The 17,698-nt window shown below is 35.5% G+C and overlaps 1 protein-coding gene across 1 annotated transcript; it reads right to left on the bottom strand.

Moving 5' to 3' along the window:
• Positions 1-7,125: 7,125 nt before the first annotated feature.
• Positions 7,126-12,714, bottom strand: LOC139197664 (very-long-chain aldehyde decarbonylase CER1-like). Its single transcript, XM_070825609.1, has 9 exons — positions 12,574-12,714; positions 12,022-12,245; positions 11,640-11,872; positions 10,229-10,448; positions 8,906-9,284; positions 8,098-8,298; positions 7,899-7,991; positions 7,623-7,796; positions 7,126-7,540 (listed from the first exon to the last, which is right to left on the bottom strand). The coding sequence occupies exons 1-9, from the start codon at positions 12,631-12,633 to the stop codon at positions 7,358-7,360; spliced, it is 1,767 nt and encodes a 588-aa protein (XP_070681710.1). The 5' UTR covers positions 12,634-12,714; the 3' UTR covers positions 7,126-7,357.
• Between the last annotated feature and the right edge of the window lie 4,984 nt (positions 12,715-17,698).

The following is a 17,698-nucleotide window of genomic DNA, read 5'->3' as shown; positions in this document are numbered from 1 at the left end:
GACTTCGTTTAACTTTGGACCATTTAGTCTCTTGGTTTAAGGAACCTCCCAATGTAATTTCTGATCTCAATTTAGAGGATAACTTTAGTTTTTAAGTTAACTAGTGCGGGACACTCTTTTTCCCTTCATTCGGGTTGTTCCCCGGGAAGGTTTTTATCGAGGCCTATTGTTATCACCCATTCCTTTATTTGTACGTTGTTTCCTTATGAAATGGAAATGATTTAGGACAACGATCAAGTATAGATTCATTTTATGTCGTGACCTTCCTCTTCTAGGGAAGTGAATCCTATGAACCGAGTGATCTGTCATGCTCCAGGTCAAGACAGATTGATTGGCTATCTACTAGTGTACCGAACAGTCCAACAAGGATAGCTAAATCGTCTAACAGGGTTGGCATACCCTTGGGGATGTTGACTCGAAGTTCGCTAAATCGTCTTACAGGCATGTTTGTAGTTGTTACATGATCTCGTCACTTCAGCTAGATCAGAGGAATACGTCTAGAGCAACAATCTGAAAGCTAGAATTCATCGCATTTGCTTATCACACTTGTGTGGTACGAAGATTGAGATAAGACATAGTGAGTAGCGTCCACGCAAAATCGCGCCCTTCTACAGAAACATTGACGTTTTTATCTCCCACTAACGGCGGGATGATTATCTCGTTAAAATGATAATCCACAAATGAGAGGTAAATAGATCGCTTGCAAAGGCTCTAAGACAGCTAGGGTGAAAGATAATCATAATTGACGAAGATTCACATCCTTCTTTGAAGAGCCATGTTGGTACGTTGCGGCAGAGCAACTTGGTATATGGAATGCATACCCAAATGTGTAAATACGAAAAACGTCAGGTTTGTACCTAATAACCAACTATAACGTTGAAATTGTTGGGTGGAAATGGGCATTAAGACGGACCAACATAGCTGTGTACAAGATTACATAGCCTTCGGCAGAAACCAAAAACATAGTGCCAAGGTCCGAGCAATCATTTAAATTGCGCTTTATGTTCACTATGCAAAGCTGTTATGGGATGAACATGGGAACTCAATGTCCAATTATAAACCCAAAAGACATGCAATACTTTATCAAAAACTGTCGATATAAACTCTCCGACATTATCCAGTCTCCCAGACTTTATGGGATAAGTAGGGTGGTGAACCCTCAAAATCGGCCAGGAGATTTAGTAGCAGTGTGTATGGATAAACATGTGACTAGTTTGTCGATTCATCAACCAAAACTATAAGTATTTATATGGTCTGCATTTTGGTTAGATTAGTCCACATATATTCCCTTGAATCCACTGTAAAAAAAAGGTTGTTTCGTATCTTTGCTAAGGATGGTTTAGAAAATCAATTTCCCAATGAGTAGGCTTGGCAAAGTGTGCTTGTAGCCACAAGATCCTTACTTCAGGTAAAGAGATGTGTCATGGCATCATTGTACGATCTAAGTGTCTTAAATGGTCATGCAAAACCAAGTAAAAAGCTCGAATCACCCGGCTCCAAGCCAACCACTTGTGGCGTGTTCCCAGTTGGGAAATAGTCCATTAGCCCTAAAGCAAAGCTTTACGCTTATTTTTGAAGGTGGTGCAAAGATATTCAACTGTATTTTCCATCAGTGGTTTCATTTATGATCGTTGTTCTCTCGAATATCCTTAAGACTCAACAACGTTCTTCCTAAACGAGGACAATATAAGGTCTTTGACATGGTAATGTAGTACCATTCATATAACAAAGAGTGTGCCAATGCTCTTAATTAGGTTGGATAGACCTAAAGTCATTTCTAGAGATGTGATTTACGTGTAATGTTAGTGTGCGTGGCATTGCATTCATCTAGACAACTAACTTTCCCACATTCATACCTAATCACGTGTTTAATTGAATTCAGTCACATGTATAGAAGAAATATGATTCAATTAACTCATTTTCATGGACAAGATCGATAAGATTATCCATAACTAAAACAAACACCAAATGTGAATCAGAAAATATAAAAAAAATAAATAAATGTTCACAAAGTAAATTGTTTACTAAGGGGATTCGGCAAACAAGGTCATCCATGTCAAAATTCTGCTCTTCCAATGATGATTGGTGGAGCAAAATTAGTCTCACATATTGACTACTAGAAGGTACTCCTCAACGACATTAGTAGAGGTACGAACATGTGCATAACCAATGATCTATTCCATAAAGATGGAAGTAAATTCTGCAAGGTTCAGGCTTGGGAACAAAATCCCTTATTCTTGAAGTTTTAGGTCTTAGGTGCTAAAGATCATGCTTCGGGCATGATGCCACCCTTGGCAGGCCCTGATTCTACCATATGTTGTAAAAACAAACTCGAAATTGGATTGTGATAAAGACAAACCCAGACTTGGGTTAGGTAGGCTCCAGCCGAAGTTGAAAGCATCTGTTTGGTAGACCTCTACCGAAGTAGAGCAATATCGTTCAGTGCATCTCTACCGAAGCAAAGCAGGCCCATCGGTGCATCCCTACAGAAACAGGGCACCACCATTTGATAGGCTTTGACCGAACTAGGTTGAGCCATTTTGTAAACTCCAGTCGAACTAGGTCTATACTGTTCGGTAGACTCCAGCCAAAGCTGGGTCTATACCTTTCTCTCATGTTTATGGTAGTAATCAGATCCGAGAATTTGGTAAGCTATCGCTCTCTACACTGCTGCTTCAGGAGCGAGTTAGAAACTTGGAAGGACGAGAGAAGTATTCTCCAGTCAAAATTCAATCGAATTTATAAACTTCAGAATCATACTCATTCATAGATGTACTCATGGTGTGCTTCAAGCAATATCTTTCATGATTAAACGGTCCGTAGAAGCGAGCCAAAAAGCCATGGAATCCTCGTTAGGGAGGTATTTCAGTTTGTAATGCTTCGGGCATAAGTCTTCGAATGAAGATCATGGTGGAGGCTTATTCAGCTCTTCCATGCCATTGTTGGCTTCAATGGTTTCTCAGCTTCTTGATAGTCAAGTGGAGATTCATGTCTTGTACCCCACATAAAGTGGTTTCTATTAGAAACGTCGAAATTAGGAAAATCGAACTTATTATGGTTCGACAATCCATTGAATGGAGAGAAGAAGATTGTGATTGAGGCTATGGGAATGAATCATCCATAAGCATCAAAGTTAGAACATTCGAGTTCTAAGACATGGTTTTCATGAAAAACTTCAAGTTTGCATGGATGTATTGTTTTATCAAAACTTCGGGTTTCAAAGGCACTAAATTTGAAACTACAGGTTCAATTTAGTTTATAAACGTTTAGTTCATAAAGGAGAGGTTCTTGTGAGAACACATAATGCAATATGTTGATTTAAGTGTAGTGGATTTGAGTTGCTTCGGGAACTCAAGTGTGAGTGCTTCGAGAATTCAAGTGTGAGTGCGTCGGGAACTCAAGTGCGAGTGTTTCGGGACTCCGAAAGGATGTCAACGGTTCAAAGGCCAATAATTTTGGATATCTTGTCAGATTAATGGACTGCTAATCACTTCTAATTAATTCAATAGATCGGGACCATGAGGGGTCGATCGTGGAAGCAAAATAATGACATTTGGGTCATATTACCTTGAATTTAGCTTCGGGCTAAGTGATAATAAAATTATAGTTTGATAAGCGTTAACCAATAATGTCCCAAAATTTATAGAGGTATGGTTGTGAAGCGAGAATGTAAAAAACAGGACATTGGGTTCGGAAAAAAATCACAACCTAGCACGTGTGGGCTGGTTATGTGAGGCACGGCCTTATAACAAGCTGCAGGCCTTGGGCTACATAACACGGCTGCACAATAGCCCATAAAGGCACGCAAGTTGTGGGCTTGCAATAGAAAAAACAAGCCTAATAAGGTTATGAAGGAAAGACACCTCAGCCTTAGTCAGGTGTGGGTCGAGGTGCTAAAAAACCTAACTTTCGCTGGCTGATTGGTTGACGCGATGCAAGCCCAGCAAGCAAAAGCATGCAGGCTAGTTGGGCCTAGTGCGCAAGACAAGCCCAGCAGCGCTGGCTTGGTCTGGAGCGGGCCGGAGTATGATGGGCCCAACGAAAAAAAATTGCTGGTATGTGGGCCAAAAGCTGCAGGCCTTTAGTAAGGAACCAAGGCGCATGCGTAGTTCTCACACACATGCAACAAGCCCAAAAGGCTGCTACCTCACGGTTCTAGTGCTCAAGCCTTAAGTTGCAGGCTTGGCTTAGCATCAGGTCAATGCGGCGATGCGATTCTAAATTGCAGCGCAACTGAAAATTTCCCATAAATTTTAAATTCTTTTTCAAAATTCTTAGGATTTGAAAAAGTCTAATTGCTTCTAATTTATTTCGATTCTTTGACTCACAAATTCCACATAGCGAAAATTGCGTAACGCATGAAACGTGTATATATATTGATAATTATATGAAACATACGCAATATAATTATCGAAAGGAAATATAAATATAAGGGTTTCATGCATCATGGGGAATGTTTTTATGCTTCATGGTTGTTTCAAATATCTTCCTTTATTTTAAGCGTACTTGATTTGCAAAAAACAACAAAAGCCTTTGAATTTGTAAAGATCATTCTCGAAAAGCTAGAACTGCATCTCCAATTCGTTGTATCACGTTTAATACATGAAAATTAAATTGAATCAATAGAACACACCTCAGAATTACACATCTCTCTCTTCTCTCTCTATGCCGCACTTTCCCTCTCTCTTTGGCCTCCATAATTGTTTAATAAATTATGCCTACAACACGTTATCAGCACACTCTTAACGTTACGCTAAAGAAAGTTTATTCTTCAATCAGGAGAGTATTACATTTTAATCATTCTTTTTATGATTAATTTATTATTTTATTGAATTGATATACATGTTGTTGATTCAATTTAATTTTTCTTTGTTGAACGTGGTACAATGCATTGGAAATGCAATTCCGGCCTTCCAAGAAGGATCTTTTACAAATTAAAGGCTTTTATTGTTTTCTACCAATCAGGTACGCTTAAAATAAAGGAAAATATTTGAAACCACCATGAAGCATGAAAACATTCCCCATAATGCATGAACCCCTTACATTTATATTTACCTTCCGATACATATTGTATATGTTTAATAAATTTGTCAATATATATATGTTTCATACATTACGTAATTTTTGCTATGTGGAATTTGTGAGTCAAAGAATCAAATAAAATAGAAGCATGAATTTTTATTATTTTTTTGGTTCTAAAAACCCTAAATATTAAAATTTGAAAATTGAAGAGAACGGTTGCCACAGATCAATGATGGTGGAAGCCTTTGCTGGCAAGGAAACCCCAAAAGGTTCCTTTTGTGTATGAAGGAAAAGGTGGCTTCAAAATTTAGCTCGCCCAGCCCACTATTAGCTTGGGCTGCTTCTTTTTCACGGACCAAGCCCAATTGGGCTTCCCTTCTGTTTTAGCCCGCACACCGAGCCCCTTCTTTCTCGGCCTGCTGCCACTTGCAGCCATGATTCGAAGCCCGGCCCGCAGCCTGAAGCTGCAGGGTCTTGTATAAAGTAGCAGCCAGCAATTTCAGTGCTAGCTAGGTTGCCTTTGTTTCTCGGCCCAAAGCTATTTTTTGCTTGTTTTTTTTTCAGCCCACATCCATAATTTTGGTGCTTAATTCCACGGTCTTCACAAAGCTTAATGAGTCTTGCATGTTTATATTTGATTTGAACATCACAGACGGGTTGCATGTTAGATATACGTTTTCAGTTAAACATCACGAGGAAAATATGCATTAGAAAAACCTAACCTTCAAGGCATGTATGTGGAAATTCATAAGTAGTTGATACAAGTGCATAGGATTGTTAACGGTGATAGCTAAACCTTAGTCTTTCTCGTAATTATTTTAATTTTAAAAACGCTTTTCTTCTTTGCTACCATTATTTTTAAACTTTCAAATTTCTTTTATTGTTAATTTAATCTTTTAAAACTTCAAAAATCTTCAATTTTTTTTATAAAAGTCTGTTTTAATAATTAATTGAGAGTTAGTTTAATTACAAGTTAGTCAAACAATTTTTGGGGACAAAGACCTTGGGCGATTATACTACAATTACCTTTTATTCTTGCAAGTATGTTTAAGTGATTTTAACCCTATTTGCGTTGGTACTAAAAATCCTATCATTATACCCCAAAAAACATGTATTTTGAAGTAGAATTGTTTGCCGAACTCTGAGCAAAAGTGTCGTGTAGCAGTAAACGTGGTAGAATGAGTGTCATGTCCTTAGAGCGCGCTATAAAGATAAATTGCACCACAAAGATTTAATGTGAGAAATTTTAATAATATGAAAAGCTTTAAGACACAGTGTTGAAATATAAATCCCATAAAGATTTTACACCAGTAATTATGCTATTGGAGAGTTCTTTTATTAGGTCATAAGCTATGTAATAGTACACTTGTCATTGGCTCATAGCCTAGTTACAATGGAGGGCTAAGATTGATTGAGTTTATTACTTCTCTCTCTCCTCCAATGGTTATATATGTTTGTACTGATATTGAGCTCATATGCTCAGCATGTATGAATGAGAATCTAAGCTGCAAGAGTCACATTCTCTTTGCAACAGATCCTTCTATGAAATCATTCCTTCTTCTTCCTTTCATTTTATACAAGACTTATAGCTTATAATTTGAATTATATTTCTGATAATCAGAGTCTAAATTCTAACAGGTTTCACTTTCAACATACACATGTAATTCCTTTACATCAAATTTCAATTTAATGGTTGACTTGACAATTTGACATATTGTCAACATTTTCCTTCCATTTGATATGCCAAAATTTATTGCTTCATTTAGGTTGTTTTTAAAAAATAATAATAAAAGTTGGATTATTGTTGGTTTGAAAATAATAAAATAATACTTAAAAATGCTTTGCATTAAGGTAAGACAAATGAAATGCCTTTGGAAATAGCAAAATCAAATTTGAAGGCAGCTTCAAATTTAACATCTCTTTGTCCATGTCAGCTTAGCCTTTTTTTCATGTTATCTTTGATATCTCGGTTGGGGTAAATGATATGTCATTTGTTACCATTATGTCTATATGGAATTTTTTACATCTTCTTTGAAGATTGTCAAGTTGTTGAGATATATACTTTGTTAGATTAAAAGCCACCAAGCATTAACAAAAGATCAATAACGATCAAATTTTCCCCTTGAATAGTTCCAAAGTGATATCCATTTATATAATATAGAAATACTCATAAACAACAATATGATACGTTGATAACATCTAGCTAGCTGTTTATAGAATATAGCTAGCATTACCACATTATAACGCAACTGAAACAAGGGATAATCATAAATAAATATTATAAGATAGATGTCCACTAAGTAACTATTTTTTCTTTTAAATATGAAGCTGCAGATCACTGATTTTTGGTGTGAATGGTATTGATTGTTAGAGGCTGAAACCCATGCACAAGACTTGCTTGCCAAACTTTGTCGATGTTGGACATGGTGTAACCACAGTCATGCTCCTTCCAACCTTCCAAGGCATGCATTATTCCTGCTACTCGCCATGCACTCATCACCCTTCTTGGCAACCAGTTCTTTCGTCACATATAAAGATGGGTTTAGCGTTTAGGGTTTAGAGTTTCGGGAAAAATGATGAATAAGTGAATAACGCTTTACCTCGCAAGCGTGAACATTCTCAAGAGATGTGGGAGTCTTCATTGCTGGAGTGTAGTGATAGAAGCAGTCCTTGCGCAATTTTTTGGGTGGGAATTGTGAGAAGGGAACAAATAATGTTCCTTTCGGTGCGCTCAGCTGTTCTTTCTCGGTCAGTCCATCACCCACCAACCATATTTGCAAATTAATCGATTGGCATTAAATATTATCCAAAATATAAATAAATATATTTAAATAGATAAAGAGAATTTAGAATTAGGAAAATGCGACAGTTGATACCTTTTGGGCATAGCTTTTTGCAACAACCAAATTACTTTCAGTATCTAGTGATTTGGTAAGCTTCAAGTACTCAGCCTGGTATAATGTAGCTATCTAAGATATTTAGAATTTAGGTTAGAAGATATGCGGAAACATAATCTTATTTACAAGGGATTAGACACGACGTGCCAACATGATCGCGTGAAATGTAGACATTTACCTGGACACCCTTCTGGCTCAAAGCATAGGCAATGGCATAAGCAACCTTTGTGAGTTTGCCTCTAAGAACAACTTGCGTTGTCCCTTTTGGAATGCTGTTTAGGATTACTGCCACAGCCAAGCTACTTCCATCCACCACCTTGATGTTGAGATGTGGATGCCTTTGAACGTAGAGACCGCCATATCTATTCAACTCCTCACCCTTCATATACATATATGGAAATTAAATAAAAAAACAACTGTTTGAAATTTGAATGGATAAAATTGGAAATAAATACAGTGCGCAGTAATAAATGTGGTCCTAATTCAAGGAGAGAGATTTATACAAAATGGGTTCACTTTAATCATGTCATTTCAATTATAATATTGTTTGGTGTGTATTTTTATTTATATAATATGCATATTGAATCATAATGCCACATCGCACACGAATTTTTTTCCAATCGAGAGATTAATGGTGACGTGACAGAATCTTTAAATGCACCGTTGTATAAGACAGGTGATCGCGGGACCATATGGGTTGGACCATCAGTGCATTAAAATTTAGAGTATCCTACTACATAGACAAATACTTCTCAATAGACCATGCATAAACCAATATTATTTTTATATATAGATATAAATACACAGAGATATATTATCATCCCAATTCTACTATTTATTTGGAAGTGAGGATTTTGGTAAAATTAATTAACTTCTGATTGAACAAGAGATTAGGGCTAGTTTGGTATTGTTGTGCTTCTTAAAAAAAACTGTTTATGTTGTATTTGTGAGAAAAGACAGCTGTAAAATAAAGTTTTTTAGTGTTTCGTAAACTTTTTTTTTGTAAAAGTTCCTTTAACAAAAAAATAATGTCGGAGTATTTGGTAAACTTTTGTATAAATTGTACGGCCGTGGATCCAAGTTATCATCATAGACCACAATGTCACAGGCCACATCAGCCACAAGTACCACGTCCTTGTGTGGGGCCTAGATGCTAAGGCAGCAAATCCTAGCGGTAGATGATATATGGACTCGGGCGTGGTTAGATGGGTTAGATGGAGGACATCTGGCGATTCCTCCTCCCTCTTGAGTGAAGTTTCATAGAGTGAATCGCTTGATTTGTCCATGGTGCCATATACGTAGTCGTAGATTGGCATGAAGAGACAGTAATTGGTCCTGAATTGCGTGTGGTGCAAAGAATGGTACCTGCGATGCATGTCAAAATTTTTTATTAAATATAAAAAGAACTGTTATTAGCATTTAAAAAATATTTAAAAACAATGGCGAAATTTAATGGGAATTTAGTTTCGAAAAAGAAAAAGTGGGGGTATTTAGTAATTTGATTAGTAATTTGATTTACTATATAATAGGTATAATATGATAGTGATGCAAACCCAGAAAATGATACATATATAATGCTGGTGGTTGGACCAAGATTCGTGGTAACCATATGCACTAAATTTGGCAGCTCTAAGCTCAAACGTGGACAGTCAAACCAACACACGCAATAAGACCATAACAGCTCTCTTACCGTGACAGAAATCTATTTTCAGGTAAAGACATTTATGAAAACATTTATGGCCTGTCCGCCCCCCATTTATTCCGCGGTGTCCAAAGTTCTATGTACAGAAATGCTAAGGCAACTCTTTTAAAATTAAAGATTAATTATAAATTTTCTGTATTTATAGTTTAACGTTAATTATTATTGGGAGATTATTTATACATTACTTGGAAAATTCTTTTGAGATTCACAATATTGTTGGGAGATGAAGTAAACGAAAAGTTGAATATTATTTAGTATTAATCGAATGATTTCTCATCTACAAACAGCTTAAGAAAGTTGTGAGACTCATTAAATTGCTTGCGTAGACATTTTTGTACGGCACTTGGATGAGATCAGTGATCAGGTGTATATATGTTCCATAATTATTTCTTGCGTTATAAAACGATTTCGGTTTTTTTTTTCTTGTGAAATTTCTTACAAAAGCAATAAATAACATCGGGACCAGAATAATTTTCAATAAATATGTGTAAATTTATTATTACTAATTATGTGTATGACATATGCATATTTCCAAGACTCGTATAGAGTAATTTTTCCCTATAACCGGTTGTATAAAAATAGTGAATGAGGGCAAAGTGAGACTTACGATGGGGTGTAAAGGAGATACTTGAGAGGAGGGAAAATGGTGAAGAGCCACTTTGGAATGAGCTCAAAATTGCAATGTCCCATGTTGTTCATAAAGTCGATATAAGTTACATAACCAGCAAAGCTTACGATAGAAGATGTCCCGGTGCATATAGTTGTCAACATTGGTATAGCAAAGAGTACGAAGTATGAGATGTGCTCCGCAAATGGGTGAATCACAGCTGCGCGATACATCAAACAAATATATACATTCAAGACAATTATTTTTCATTATATCATTAAGCACTGATTTTCCGTTTATATCATTTCACATACATCTAAATCTAAACTACTTATTAACATAATCTTCTTTGTCAACTAAAAGAGGATGAAAAGACTATTTAGTCTTCTATCTCAACAAAAACGTTATGGACAATAATGTTATTTCACAAAACCAAATTTTTTTTTTATTTAAGTCTCACCTACGTATGATTTTAGCATGTATCTAATATTAAAAAATATAAAACAAAAACTTTTTCTGACTCCCACTTCCTCTCTCTCTCTCTCTCTCCCTTTCTTATTCTCATTTTAAAAACAAAAATAAAAAACACTCACACATAAAGTGTTTGTGTGCAGGCATATGCTAGTTAATTATTAACGAAATCCGCTTTGTCTATCAAAAGAGAATGTAAAGACAATTTGGTTTTATATCACAAAATAAAACTATGGGTAGTAATGTAATTTTGCAAAAACCAAAATTTTTTTTTCTTCTCTCACCCACATATCTTCATAATATATTTCTAATTTAAAAAAATATAAATATAAATCTTTCCACTATCACGTTTTCTCTATTGCTCTCAATCCCTCTATTTTTACGTGACTCTCCGGCTACTCTCTCCCATGTATTTTCTTAAAAAGAGCAGAAAACTGCTTCACACAAAAAATGTGTGAGCTTAGACTAGTGTGTGTGTGTGTATATATATAACAAACGATATTATTAAACTAGTATATATATTGTAACTATAAGTTAATTAAAATAATTAATTTACAATTTCAAAAAAATATTATTAACAGTCTAAAGGTTCCATCTTGACCTCTTCTCTCCTTTATTTCTGATTGTTAATAAAATCGAAGTGCATGAGACTTATTTTGAAGTGTTAATAAAAAGAGAAATTTTTTCAAAGTGATTGGTATTCAAACCGGTATTTGGCATGTCATAAAATAAATGAAGGCACGTAAAATGATATATTATTTCCTCCGCTTAAACTATAACATGCGGACTACCCTTTAAATACCCGACAATTAAAAAATTATCTCTCCAATAACAGCTTCCATAGAATAATATCTCTTATGCAACGAACACTTTCACGTACCAAGAGAAAGTGAAGTATACTACTAATTAACTGGAGGGGGTATCTGGATAATTTTCTTACAAGTGATTGGCTCAGTGACAATGGAGGAATGGTGATGTGAGTGGTAGCGAGAGTATAGGAAATGGTGGTGAAGTGCTCTGTGGAGCCAGTAGTAGAGAAACTCCACTGGACCGGCATGAAGTAGAATCGTTAGAATAACTCCATCTGTCCTCCAAAATGGCAGGTTCGTAGCCCCAGGTAAGTGTCTGCTCCCCAGATAGAATAGAATTCCATTGAACAATATTTGATCATCCCTGCCCAAAGAAATATTAAAAAGAAGAAGAAGATATAATTAAAGAAATTTAAATGGATTGGTTATAAGACATCTTTCTGAGATTGTAATCAGGCATCGCATCTTTTAGCTAAGAATACGCTTTCGACTGATGTAGTTCTTTATAGGTACCAGTTTCTTTCTCTGTCGACTTGCTCGAATTCAAGACCCTTGTCAACAATCCGGCCATTGCCCTTGGCCGTCCGATATCGAGAAAGAGAGATCCATAACTGGTTGTGGAGAAACCTCCACAGCATAAATGGAAATATGAGGAAATAAGATAGATCTTTATCTTTCTCATCGTTAACGAAATACGAGTATGCACCATGAATGATCCAAGGAGCCACGACCACATGCTGAAAACCCCAATATCACAAACTTTAAGTTATTAGTACGTCAAAGTATATCGATGATGTATATACAATAAAAATCTTAACGGGAGAGGAAACAAAGTTTTCTAGTATGGACTGGAGCATAGTATGCATCGAGATTCTTAATTGTTCAGAGCCATTGCATTATTGGCCTCGCAAACCAGTTGTTCAGTCACTTCGTTCGTACTCTGGGTCGGTCCATTTTAAAATTTTCGGTATGTGGCATTGTAGGTACATGAGAGAGAGAGAGAGAGAGAGAGAGAGAGAGAGAGAGAGAGAGAGGGTGGGAGCTAGGGTTTGTAGAAGGGGAGACCTTAAAGCTTCCAAGAGGAGTCCATGGCCAGTCGGTGAGAATTCCGGGAGTAGTAGCCATATCTTTTTTCTTCTTTGCTAATAAAGCTGGCTGCTTTGCACGTAGACACAGTTTTAGCTTTGGGTATGTGTATATATAGTAGTTTGTCGACGCTACATGAGAGTTTTTGTTGCGAAGTTGGAACAATGACTACGTTCATTTGTTGTGTGCGTAGCGGTGCCTAAAATGCAAGGTTTTTAATTCTATTCAGATATTTTGTCGAGTAATGCTAGGAAGACTAAATTTATAGACTAAATCTACAAACTAAATTATGCGTCACCAATAGGAAGGAGCACATTTATTAACGCCTAAGTCATAATCTAATTATCAACTTTCACGTCATTTAATTTACAAAATTTTGTCTACAAATTTAATCTGTCTAGCATTGTCCTTTTTTGAAAATGTTGAAAAAATCGGTGAAGATGTACGCAAAGTCCAATAGCAAGGTGGCCCTAAAAGTGGTTATGGTGTTGGAGATAGGTTATGAAAATTTATTATATGCAACGATGGTTGTAATGAACATTAATGGCACGCACTTGCCTTATATAATGTCATACACTATTTTATATTTTCATTGTATTATGTAAGAAAATAAAATACAAAGTTAATAGGGTAAGATTTCCATCTGGTAAACAATTATGTTTACCGTGTTCGTATTGTTTTTGTATCAAATTTGTTATTTTAACAAGTTGTGCCGTGTCAAAACCTATTAGGTTAAAGGGTTTATAAATTTAAATCCAAACCCAACCGTTAAAATTAACAAGTAACTCGACTTGACCTGTTTGCACCAATTACGAACAATATAATATTACTCAATAAATAACCAAATGAAAAAACTTTGGGTTATACAAAATACTAAACATTAACATATGAATTCACAAGTTCTTTTTTATTCAACAATACAAACGACAATCATTTCATTTTGCACTACATATCTACATGTCACATAAATATTACTTCAAAACAAGTCTTTCAAGTATAGTGTTCTAAAATTCGGTGGCGGAGCTAGAAATTTTTTTATGGGTGGGCTAGCTAAAAAAAAATACCCTAAAATCAAATGATATATTTTTTTTGCTACATATATATTGTATGCTAAAATTTAAGTTTAACTTCTGTATTTGTATACTTAAAATTCACTTGGTATGGACTCAACCAGCTTCGCATTTGCAAACCACATAAATTACAATGAATCATCAAATTTACATATATTTAGATGCAAACACAATAAGAAGATTAAAAAACTTGACATCTCAATTACAATCACACAACTAGCACAAATCAAAACAATGAAAGTAGATGTAAGGGCAATCTTAAAAAAAATTGATTGAAACTAAAATAAAGCCCGCTGAATCAAAGCAGAATAATCTTAAACAAAATGGCATCACAATTTTCATGATAAGTTTTATATTTCTAGCTGTGCTAAATACTCAATAATTCTTCTTGCAGTTTTTTTTTTTTGTCTATTATATTAGACTATGCACTAAAATATATATACATATGCTAAAAACTCTCTCCTGGCTACAGCCCACCGTAGCCTTTGGTGTGACCACCAGGATGAAGCCACAATCCGGAGGAAAACTGAAAAAGGGATTAGGCGGGCGCCAAAGTGATGTTGGGCAGCCAAGGTAGGCGACTAGGCATCCTAGTCGGTCTTGGTGTTTCAGTCGGATTATTTTATAATTTGAAATCAATTTTTTTTTCTTCTAGTTTTTCAAACTTGAGAAAGGATGAATGGAGTGCTGCAATTGGTTCCAACAACAAAGAAGAGATCAAGGAAGAAGAAGAGTTCCCACCCCATGCGACCTCTCAACTTTCATCTTCTTTTTTTTTTTTTTTTTTTTTTTTGGCTATTGTTCAATCAAGTTGTGTTGCCTAGCTTGCTAGCTAACATGGGTTGAATGTGAATTTGGATTTGGTGTGGCACCCTTTAGCTTAACTTATGTGTCCCACTTTGTCATCCACGTGTTTCACACTGTAATTTTTCTTAAAATTCACTATAAATTCATACGAGGTTCGAAAAATATTCCGTAAAGTTCTACATACTTGTACTCGCTTGAACTTTCATCTCATACCATTAAATTCACTAAAATACTAAAGTGAAAATTCTGATATTTTTGTAAGTTATATGTCAAATAATAAACTTATTAAGATAATAAACCCAAATTTCAAAACAAGTATAGTTTTTTAAGTGTAGATAGGCACTTATTTATATGATATATAATAAATTTACTTAAATCGGCCTAGTCCACCTAGGCGCTAGGCCCTAGCCGGCCATCGAACTAACGCCTAGCGTCTTTTAAAACCTTAACTTCAAGTATTACATACCCAAAAATAAGAGGTTAGTGAAAACACATAAGTATATTCCCGCACAATATTAAATGTTAAGGATTTATGAAATTATTTTTATTTTCAAATTTGTGGAGTATTTCAAAATAACCTTTCTCTTAATAGGTTGAAACGGGTACCAACGAGTAAACCTAAACCAATATGTTATTAACGGATTGACTCGATCAAAATCCAACTCGTTAAGCTTCAATCTGAACCCTTATTTTTATATGTCATTTCGTGTTGGCTTAACTGATCGTGCATGTAATTGATAGGTCTACTCCTATTACAATCGGTCATGCTAAATAAAAAAGAACAATATTTCCCTCGTTAGTAAAGAGGAAAGTTCTTGTTCCCCTCAAACAAGCATTATATTATCATACAAAAGGTACAGTCATATCTGTTTATTCACTTTATCATGAGAGTCAACATTGACAGTCCGATGATCTATGTAGGTGCACTACATGCACTATTGGTCCTCCTAAATAAAGTTACCCACTTGTGTTAAGCCATTATATTCATGTTAAAAAATTCAGGAGCCTTGTATGGGTGCACAACATGCTCCTTCTCAGGACCATTTCTGTTTATCGTCATTTAAAACTATCTTTAATACAAATTATTCGATATGAAAATATTGATTGGCTTATATACGTAGGGGTCATGGTTTATTTTTGGTTCTCTTAAATTCTCACTCTTCTAAAAATTTAAAAATGATAACTAAATATATGAAATTGAAGTTTGACCTCATGATCTCCAAATTTCAAGTTTTTTTGCACATGAAATTTCTAAATTTTTTAGAGTTGGTTGATATATTAATTTAAAGATTATTACTTTTATCCAAATTCCAAGTTTGTTTTGAACAATTAATCATAACATAAAGTTCGTCTTGACATATTACAAGATGTTTAGGCTGTTATCCTATCAACTTTGATTTGATAAATAGCGAGTTTGATATTAAATTATTATTATTATAATTTTGGGTAGCTTAACTAAATGAGAAGAGATCCTCTCTAGATCTCTTCCACCAAGGCCACTGGATCAAGTGATCCGGGTCTTTGAAATTTCATCTAACGGCCCACCTGTTTTGACCCCTTAAAAGCTATAATAATTTTTTACCATTGGATGAAATTTCAGAGGCCCGGATCACTTGATCCGGAGAGGATCTCTTCTATAACTCAATGGTATAAAAAAATATTGTTGTATGAACGATATTTGGTTTTTTCACTGAAAATGCATAATGCGTATGTACTGTTTTCTAAAGCCTAGTATACATACATGTTGATGACAATGATCTTGGAGGACCATTTAAGCCCCCCCCCCCTCTCTTTACTTCTTCCACCTGCTTTTCTGTTGGTCCATTATGATTTGGTCTATTTGAGTCTGCCTCTGAGATACATCTCACGTGGTCGATCTCATCCCCTTAAATAAATAAAATTAAAGGTAATTTAGTCAAAAATGAATAAAAAATTTACTATTTAGTGATATATCAGTGATATATTTTTGTTCTGGACTTAATCAATGATATATTTTTATTAATTTGGTATAGGTCAATGATAAATGCCACAAGGCATTATCAAGAGTAAGAATTTTACCCTTCTTTCATTCTCTCTCATTTTTTTCAAAAGGCTTTTTAGCCAAAATGGTCCCTGAGATTTGGAATAAATAGAAGTTGTCCCTAAAATTATGATTACATGCTGCCTCATCCATTTAGTCAGCTCCGCAATGGAGGCTATTGAGTCCATGACCAAATTTCTGAGATAGATGTATTTCAATACGTCTTATTCCGGCTCTAGAAAATCATGGTCCCACACCAATCCAAAGCCCAAGACTTCGAGGTTTGGTCCAAGATCCAAATCCAATCTAGAGATATCAAGGTTCGTCGTCCACAAATGAAGAAAGTTATGGTGGTCGATAGAAATATCACACGTCGAAAAATCTAAGAATGACAAATGTCAAGGTTCGGTTATGTACAAGGGGAGTAATTGACAACCATAATTGAGAGGAAAATCGAAAAAGGGATAGTCGGGCATCTGGGCGATGCAAGCGGCCTTAGCAGTATAGGGGTTATAGTCTGATTATTTTATACTTTGCAATCAATTATTTTTCTAGTTTTTCAAACTTGAGAAAGGATGAATAGAGAGTTGCAATTTTGGTAGCATTTGGTTCCAATGAAGAAGACTAGAACGAGTAAGGCTGGGTTCGGTTGGCAAACCATGCCAAATTCCTTGTGCCACCTGCCGGCCACATATACATAATTATCGAAAATCAGTTACCTCTAGCCAACAATCTTCTTGCGGTTGCCAAAAATCGATTCAGCCAAAATTATTGGCTGGTTCGGTTGGTAAATGGCACAACAGGTGGTTTCCACTTCTTCCTCGTTATCTTTCAGTTCCAAGGGTTCAATTTGATTTTCAGATTAGGGTGCTTGTTTGGTTGCATTGTGTGGTTCATTTTGGGTTAATCCATGTTGTGCACTAGCGGTTGATTAGCTAGACTCCATCATCCTAAACATAGGCAACACATATACATTCAAAATCATATATATGTACATGTATATATAGTATCAATAATCATCATGCTATCAATTTTGGTAACAATATTTTCTATATTTATTATGGCATGAATCATGTACATATACATATATCAATTTTGGTAACACTATTCTCTCATATGATCGCTTGTCGCCCACGCATCATGCTTTCACCACTTCTATTTCAGTTGGGACCGAGCCCCGCTCCTTTGCCCAAGCTTCTTCTGACCC

This window comes from Malus domestica, chromosome 07 (assembly GCF_042453785.1).
Source record: "Malus domestica chromosome 07, GDT2T_hap1".
Lineage (NCBI taxonomy): Eukaryota > Viridiplantae > Streptophyta > Magnoliopsida > Rosales > Rosaceae > Malus > Malus domestica.
This window is presented reverse-complemented; position numbering and strand designations above follow the sequence as displayed.

What these genes read in the sequence shown, in the direction of transcription:
- LOC139197664 (XM_070825609.1), bottom strand. Translation starts at nt 12,633, where the DNA reads ATGGCTACTACTCCCGGAATTCTCACCGACTGGCCATGGACTCCTCTT. An exon ending in TATCTCCTTTACACCCCATC is followed by an intron (nt 9,285 to 10,228) that starts GTAAGTCTCACT and finishes CATGCATCGCAG; the next exon opens with GTACCATTCTTTGCACCACA. An exon ending in TTACAAAAAAAAAGTTTACG is followed by an intron (nt 8,299 to 8,905) that starts AAACACTAAAAA and finishes ATGTATATGAAG; the next exon opens with GGTGAGGAGTTGAATAGATA.